This window comes from Anser anser (assembly GCF_964211835.1).
Source record: "Anser anser genome assembly, chromosome: Z".
Taxonomy (NCBI): domain Eukaryota; kingdom Metazoa; phylum Chordata; class Aves; order Anseriformes; family Anatidae; genus Anser; species Anser anser.
Window position 1 is genome coordinate 62,294,637 of NC_139723.1, and position 8,734 is coordinate 62,303,370.

The window sequence follows — 8,734 nt, forward strand, 5'->3', positions numbered from 1 at the left end:
CTCCCGGCCCTCCCTCGCCTCCCCCGGCGCGGCCGGGACGCACGGACCGGAGCTGGGGAGGGACGGACGGACGGACAGACGGCCGGAGGGAGGGAGGGAGATAGGCAGCCGGCGGCGGCCATGGGGCTGCCGGCGCTGCTCTGCGCCCTGGCCGTGCTCAGCTGCCCGCTGCCGCCGCCGCCCGCCGCGGCACAGGCCGGTGAGTGGCCCCGACGGGGGGTGCCGGGGGGGTGCTGAGCCTCGAGAAGGGGGGCATGGGGGTGGGCTCCGGTCCGGCCGGAGCGGAGGGAAATAAATGAATTTCCCGCTGGCAGAGGGAAATAAGCGGCATGTGCCCGCGGGTAGCCGGGGCAACGGGGTTCTGCTTTCTGGTTTTAATTAGGGCTGGCTTCCTTCGGCCATTCACTGCGCTGCGCCCGGTTTGTTCTCACGGCCGCGAGAGCAGGCTAGCACATGTCAGGCTGGGTAGAGTGGTGTCAGCCTTGTTGTTCGGCGAGAGAACTGCCTTGTTTATTTACTTGGGTAAAAGGCAGTGCCATGGACCTGAAATACACAGATTTCAGAGTGACACCGTGCCACAGGTGAGGTGATTAAAGATGAAGAAGGATTTATAATTGTCCCATGGCTGAAAAGATGACCTAGCAATAGCAGATTATGGAAGGTGGAAAGAAGAGACGAGGTTGGCGAGATGTACTGGTGAGTCTCATGAAAAGAATGACATTGCCTTTTGTTAACAACTTCAGGAGATAGACTGCCTGCCAAATATTTGGCAGCAACAAAGACTGGAAGATCTGCCAACACAAAACAGTTCATAATATGCACCCCAGTTAGATGACTTTCCTCTTTGTTTAATTAGGTATAGCACTAATGACAACATGTGTGCTGTATGTGGTGAGATGCTGGATCTGTCTAGCTCTGAACTTGTCTGACAGTGCACGTGCTCAGGGGAGGAATTTAAGAGAAGAGAAGTGTGTTTAGCCTCACGGTTTCTAGTAAGCGTATAATGATACTAGGGGCTAGATCAGGCACTTAGAGATAGCAACATTTTTATTTTTATTTTCTGTAAAATTCTGTTTAGTGTTTCTTTCAATCCTGTAAAACCCTACTAAAACATCAGAAGTTCACCTCTTGAGATACCCGCTGGGAAGTCTCAGTGTAAGCTCAAAGTACAGATAAGGGCCAATAAGAGGAACAGAGTGTCTGCCAGCTAAGGGGAAATTTAAGTGTGGCGTTCTGTGACTACTAAAATGAAGGCTGAGAGAGGGCAGAGCTAGTGTTTGTAATTATGCTGAGGGAAATGTCGGAGAGGGGAAACTTTCAGCTAAACAACTTTTTGTCACAAGGACAAGTGGGCAAAAAAGAGACCACAACTGTGTTCATATTGGAAGTTGAAAGGAAGTGTCCTTATTAAAAAAAAAAGGGGGGGGGGGGGGGCAATGTATGCGTGGGAGGTAATTATGAACTATAGAAATTATTGTTGGAAAAAGATCATACTCTTCAACGCTCTTCTTCCAGTTTATGGAAACATCCAAGCTTGTTTTCCTGTCTTTTACAATTGTAATCTTCATTGAAGAGTATCCTGAAGTAAACTATTTAATTGCTGCTTCCTTAGGAAACAATGAATAAAATGCTTACTGTATTACATCACTAACACTAAGAAAAGAAAAATTCAAACAAGTTATTTCGTGCGCAGTAGAACTAATAAAGCCCAGCCATCTGCATGTGTCTTCTGATCCCCTTTCACTCACTCCCACAGCAATAATGTCCTTTCCCTGCTGTCCAACATAACCTTCCCTATTTTAACCACAATGCTCTTAATTCCCACTGCATGTGTATTGCTGCATCCCTAGGCCAGCTCTTCTCTTGCACCTGTGGCTTCTCCCCCACTTCCTACTTGATCCCTTAACACCCACAGTTCTTGCCTTATTGGCCTCTGCTAGTCCTGTGGGTAACTGAAAAAAAAAAAAAAGAACAAAAAAAAACATCTTTGCAGTGGCTTGGTGCTGGGTGCTTGCTCCTAAGATCACGGGGTGCTGCCTCTCAAAGGCTGGGCACACCAAGGTAGCTGGCTGAGGTCTGAAGTTGCCCAGACTTTCCTGTGTGGGGACACTGACAGCTGGGTAAAGAGACAGATGGTACCGTTGCTTGAAGCCAGCACGCATGGTGAAAGCTGTTGAGAAAGGAAAGCAAAAAGGAACAGACATCTGTTGGCAAGAAAATGAGACTTCATAAAAATGTGTGAAAATTGTTACTGCATTACTCATGTACTACAATAATGAACTCTGCATGAATGGAGATATGTGTTAAAGAACATTTTAAAAAGAAAACATGGTGTTTATTGTTACAAAAGGAAATAATTGTCACCTGTCCTACAAGACTGTGGCTTACCTTACTTATAAACATCTGGCTTGCACTTCTCATTCTGTCTTCCAGTACCTAATTTTTGGGCCACTAAAAATTTAGATTCTAGATGAGCATCTATGCAGATTATATGAAGGGAAGATAAGAGGAATAGACTTCTTGTTGTAAGCCAGTGGTGCAGCACTACAATCCGTAATGCCTAGAAATCAGTATTTATACTTGTCCGGTGGCACACAGAGAATATCTTTAACTGCCTTGAGTCAGAGTCTAATGTGTTTAGTTTTTCACCTTATTAAAAACAAACAAACAAACAACAACAACAAAAAAGGTATTTTGTGAGATGAAGATGAACACTGCGGGTTTGTAACTGTCTAGGTTTATGGGTTTATAGAAATAGTTCAAAATTTTCTTCTGGTGCTCAAGAGATGTGGAGTGCTGTTTAAGATTGGCTGAAGCTGTTATATATTTTGCTCTCTACTTTTCCTTTCACAAAACAGCACACACAGTAGCCCCCTGCATATGAAAACAGACATGAAATTACAAAATAGCTCTTCGTAAAAACAAAGCATCATCTTTCAGGACAAGCAGAATATGTGTGTGCTAACCATGAGATCAACAGTATTTGGTACTTGATGGAAAATAGAATACAAAGGGTTGTTAAAATCAGTCACAAACTTTCTACAGTTTGTGCACTTTCTAGCTTTCTATATCATTTCTGCATGTCCTTGTTGAATAATCAGTGCAAAAGCAATAAAAGAAAACTTCAGGGAATTTGAGTATTATACTGATTTTGCTTATTTTTTGTCTTTTGAAGTCCTTATCAGAAGCAAAGGGAAGAGTGTACATAGTGTAGTGTCCTGACTGCACACCATGAGAATAAAACTCCTATGCTTTATCCTGTTTGTTCTCAGTTAAGCCAGAGCTCTTTATATATTACAATTATTTTGATACAGCTATTAACTCTGTTAGATCAGCAGTGAGAATACCATTAATCATATAAATAATAATCCACAAGTTTTGAGCTCTTCCCAAAGATAGCCTAGGGTGATAACCTAGCAGAAGCAGGATGACCGAACGTTTATGATCCTTATGCTATCAAAGCTTTACCTCTGTTTTCCTAACAGATTATTTCTGTGATTAAAAATGTCTTAAGCTCTAGTCAAATGTATTTTAAAGACGTATTCCATTGCATCTTTAAAACAGCTCAAAAGGAATACCTGGCGCATTCTGGTATTCATACATTATTTGTACAGAAAATCTTTTCTGTAGAGCTACTATAGAGCTTTGTTGTATTATCAGAGCTTATAGATAGAGTCTGTTTCCTATGACAGTTTTTTTTTTTTAATAAGACATAATTTAATCATCCACTCTTGTATGTATAAATCTCTGATCACTGCCTTTCTCAAATAAACTGACACAAAAGGAATCCAGAACCCCAGGGCACTTACTGTCTTGCTTTCCATTTTATAAAGCATGAGTGCACTGCTGGTTTTTCTAATAATGTACAGACATTGGGTCACACAAACATAAAAATATCCTTGCAAAGGAAAAGAACTGATATGTGGTTATCAATATCCTAAATTAAAATTCAATTTGATTTCATTAAGAAAGTTTAGATTCCTGTTATCTGTATTAGAGAGCAGCAGAGAGAAACAGCAAGATTGAGGTCTCATCCCATTTTCCCATACAGCTGTCTTTGAAGTAGTACCTCATGCCATCTAAGTTCTAGATAAAGATGTGGACTGAGCACAGTACACAACATGGAGTTGTTGTTCAAGGTTGAGTTCAACTCTGAATTTAGAAAGTCATTGCTTGTATGAAGAACACATAGTTTTTGCCAAATTGAAGTATTATTCTGTAGAATTTTAACTCAATTAAAAATATTTATGAAATCTTCTTGCCCTGAGTTATTCTAATAGGATTCTACTTCTAGGAAAGTTTGGTAATGGAGTAATGTGGACTGTAAATACTTCCATCTAGAACTCATCTTGGAAAGAAATTAGATCCAATAATTCAGTATATAATTAAAATTATTAGCAATGTTTAAGTAACTACAAGGAACAGCTTATTCAAAGGCTAGTGGTTGATATACAGAACGTCTCTCAATCATCATTTTTCTTCTCTAGCTTATTTTGATACTGTTCTAGTGAGTCACTGATGAGAAATGGGTCAGGTTACTGGCAAGAGTTTTCGTGATAAGTAACTTAACCCCCAGCCATTTAAGGGTCTGTGGTTCCACCTAGTTTGCTTGCTAGTCCTCAAAAAGAGAGACACAGCAGCACTTCTGAGAGTTCACAGAAACACTGTGAAGCCCACAGTGAGGCAGCACAGGTGAAAACCTTCAAAGTTCAGGGATACAGGGATACGAGAGGTGCTTGTTAGAAGCACCTCAGTTGCCACATCACGCAGAGGTGATCTTGGTAACACAATTCCTGTCACTAAACACAGCTCTACCCTGCTTCTCACCAGGCTCATTTATACCTGTGCTCCCTCAAAATGTGCCTAGCTCACATGAAACCATGTCACCTATTCATTGTTCTTCAGTGGCAGAGGAACCAAGAAGGAAGCATAGAGCTCTGGGTTGTCATTATATTCCTTTTCCAAAATTTTTGATTTTATAAAAAGCAATGGAAGAAAATTATATTCATAGCATATGAAGTCTTGAATTCATAAAAGAAGTGTGTACTGGAAATATCAGAAGTAAAATTCAAGTTCTTTCATCACTCTTACTGATGCCTCTAAGCTTTACCATGAAGACTTGCCTCTGGCAGAAGAAATTAGGTTGGTGGTTTTTTGTTTAATTCAAATAAAATTATGATCCTCCCAAAAGAGGTGAATACCAATGGTGTCAGTTGTGAAAGGTTTTTATTGTGATAATCATTAAGTAGTGGAAATCACCTAATTATTCAATGTTAGCTACAGGCTAAAGTAAGAGGTGTTAATTTATGCTGTATCTGAACTGCTAAATTAAGAGCTGACTAAGCCATCTAATCACTTGCACTAAAATTTTAAAGTAATGTTAAAGGTTAAGGTTCTGTAGCTTTGCTTTTTGTTAATGTTCTCATCTGTAATGAAGAACAGATCCTTGTATAACTTTGCATAGTGCATTTCTGTGCAAACACTGCATGCTGAATCCCACATATGTCTGTGACACTTGTGTTTTGGTATACTTATTAAATAGTTCCTACTTCAGTCTACACAGACAGGCTCCCAGACTTGAATTCTTACCCAGCAACCTTTTTCTGGCCCGTAGAGAATGCAGTCAAATAACTGTGTATAAAAACACATATCACAAACACATTTGTCCTCATTTGTCTTCTATTACCTCAGAGTGCTGCTGTGATACAGCATGATATCTGCCGCACAGCACTTTTAAAAACTAAAAAATGCCCAAATCCCTCTATCTCTGCTTTGATCCCATCCCACATTCAAGTCTGGATTTTACTAACATTCAGGCTGGGCAAGGCTCCTCTCTCACAGCCCTGCTCACAAAGGTTGGTAGCTGGCTGCTTAAAGCTGCAGTCATTCCTTTCTTTGCCATCTGCCTCCTTTGGATGCTTTTGTTCTCATCTGCATTAAAAAAAAAAAAAAAAAAAAGGATTGAATTACTATAGAACAAATAATTGCTCCTGAGGCATAGATAGATGAATCATGCCTGAGTACTTCTGGCTCACTGATTTAGGCTTACACAGCTTAATTTTTATTTTAGTAGTCTAGTATTTAACAAGTGATCAGGTGCATAGCTAGGTAGATGAATGGTTACTTAATAGTAGTAGCTCCCTCAGTTCTACCTGCTCATAATATGTTTGAAATAACCTTCACATAACTACAATAGGCTGAAAATAGTTTTCTTCCAGAAAAAGTGCCCATATGTTTGCTTTGTTTGTTTTTACATGCATATGCCCTTACCACACCTGCAACAGTTTGTAATTCGCAGTTTTTAATTCTCACTGTTTTAACTTGTTCTGTCTACATTCAGAAGGCAGGGATGCTCTGTCCTATGCTCTGTCCTGACACATCTCAGTTGTAGTCAGTGAACCATGCTGCAGAAAACATCACTCTGGAGGCAATGTCTGTGGCACATTTCAGAAGGGCATCAAGGGCACGCTGGATGGACACTGCAGCATACAATAAGTAGAACTGGGAAAGTGTTTCAGTGAAATCTGTGTCTACCTGTTCAATCCAAGCAGGAGGGTGATTCATGTCAGCCATGAAAACTGTGTGAAGACTTCTGCCATCCGTCTTTATGTTCATCTGGCCATCAGGATGTGTCCAGAGACCACAGAAATATCTCAGAAACTTGGTATTTTAATCACACTTTTTGTTACTTTGGTGATATGTACTTCTGTGTATGAATATCAACATTTATCCCAGCACCTCAATCCTTACAAACTTTATGAAGCATCTGGCAAAGAAAATTAATGGGTGACAAATTTACAGTTGTATTTTTGTTTAAGTAGCCTACAGAGAAGGTCTGTATAGATGAGATTGGTTCCTTAAGCTCAGATAGAGTTTGGTCCCTATCATAAAGAGCTTAGAATTTAAGAGAGAGGAGTTAAAGGGGGAAGTATTACCCAAACTGTAACAGGGGCTAAAACAAAATGGGATGGACCAAGATCTGTGAGCCATCCACACTTTGAATAAGGTATTAACTGCATTATTTTGTGTTGCTGATATAATTTTAGCTTTCTTTTTTGAAACATATTTTCACTCCCCCATAGCATGAAATATCTGCTTTTAAATCTTTATACTGTCTTCTCTTTCAGCCTACAGATACAACAGCAGCAGCCCAAGGGCCAGAGCTTTTCTGATACCTGACCGTGGTGACCCTATACCTATGGAAGACATTGAAAGCAGTGCTGAAAATGAGTCAGAATTTCGATTAGGTTCCACCAACCAGACCAGATCACCTCCACGTGAACAACGAACTGTGTCAGTGGAAACAGCAAGATACCTCACTAGTCCATGGCTGACCCGTTTTGTTCCTTCGGTTTACACCTTAGTGTTTGTGCTGAGCCTCCCTCTGAATGTTACAGCCATATTCGTGTTTCTGAAAAAAATGAAAATCGAAAAGCCCGCTGTAATATACATGCTGAATTTGGCCCTTGCAGATGTACTGTTTGTAAGTGTGCTTCCCTTTAAGATTGCTTATCATTTCTCTGGAAACAACTGGTTATTTGGACCTCAAATGTGCCGCTTCATCACTGCTGCTTTCTACTGCAACATGTACTGTTCAATAATGCTTATGACAAGCATAAGCTTTGATCGCTTCTTAGCAGTGGTGTACCCCATGCAGGCCCTTGGCTGGCGTACATTAACACGTGCCACAGTGATTTGTTTCATCATATGGCTTGTAGCAATCACTGGGGTTATACCTTTTCTCATCAGAGAGCAAACCATGGAAATACCCAACTTAAATATAACAACCTGCCATGATGTGCTACGGGAATCCGAACTTCACAAATACTACCTTCACTTTTTCTCCATCTTCTCTTCTGTTTTCTTTATAGTGCCATTTATAATAACTACCATCTGTTACGTGTGTATCATTCGGTGTTTGAGTTCTTCTAATATTGTTGCAAAACAAAATAAGAAGACACGTGCCTTGCTTTTGTGTGTGGCGGTTTTTTCTGTTTTCATTATTTGTTTTGGACCAACAAATGTCCTCCTATTAATTCATTATATCAATTATTCATATGACAACAGTTTAGAGTATCTCTACTTTGCCTATCTCCTGTGTGTTTGTATCAGTAGTGTTAGCTGTTGCATTGATCCCCTTGTTTACTACTATGCTTCTTCTCAGTATCAGAGACAACTTTTCAGCCTCATCAGCTCTAAAGGGACTTTAGATCCTAACAGTAGTAACAGCAGTGGCCAGTCAATGTCTACCAATAGCAGAAGGGGTACCTGCTCTACTAATGTAAATAACAGTGTCTACAGCAAATTACTAGCAATACAGTGAAATAATGTCTTACATATGCTTAATTTTTATACAGTTTCAGACAAAAAAAAAGACTGTATTATATCCAAGCTTTTGCTTATATCAAGTTGTACAATACCTAGTTCTATGGTTTCCTTACAGTAATGCACAATCCAAATTATAACATAGTACATGTGTATGTATATGTATATATATAGTATATGTAAATAGATTAATGTAGAGGGAAAAAGTAATTTCTTTATAATAACTGTTGAGTGTTTTGCAAATAAACTTCCTTTTTTTCAGACAAATGCTTTACATTGTTCAACTTATTGTGGGGGGTTTATGAAATCCCATTTTAGGATTTTAAACTATCAGATAGATTAAATTCCTACTCATGAAATTAGTCATCTAACCATAATTTTATGAATAAAGTGAAAATAGCTTTTCAGG

At 39.7% G+C, this 8,734-nt stretch overlaps 1 protein-coding gene across 2 annotated transcripts; it reads left to right on the forward strand.

Annotated features, from left to right (window-relative positions):
- Positions 1 to 8,592, forward strand: F2R (coagulation factor II thrombin receptor). 2 transcript variants are annotated; one of them, XM_083816399.1, is made up of 2 exons: positions 1 to 199; positions 7,128 to 8,592. In XM_083816399.1, the coding sequence occupies exons 1-2, from the start codon at positions 121 to 123 to the stop codon at positions 8,321 to 8,323; spliced, it is 1,275 nt and encodes a 424-aa protein (XP_083672525.1). In that variant the 5' UTR covers positions 1 to 120; the 3' UTR covers positions 8,324 to 8,592. The 2 variants fall into 2 exon arrangements, with proteins under 2 accessions (XP_083672525.1, XP_083672524.1); XM_083816398.1 differs by lacking the exon at positions 1 to 199 and adding an exon at positions 282 to 696.
- The last annotated feature ends 142 nt before the right edge of the window (positions 8,593 to 8,734 follow it).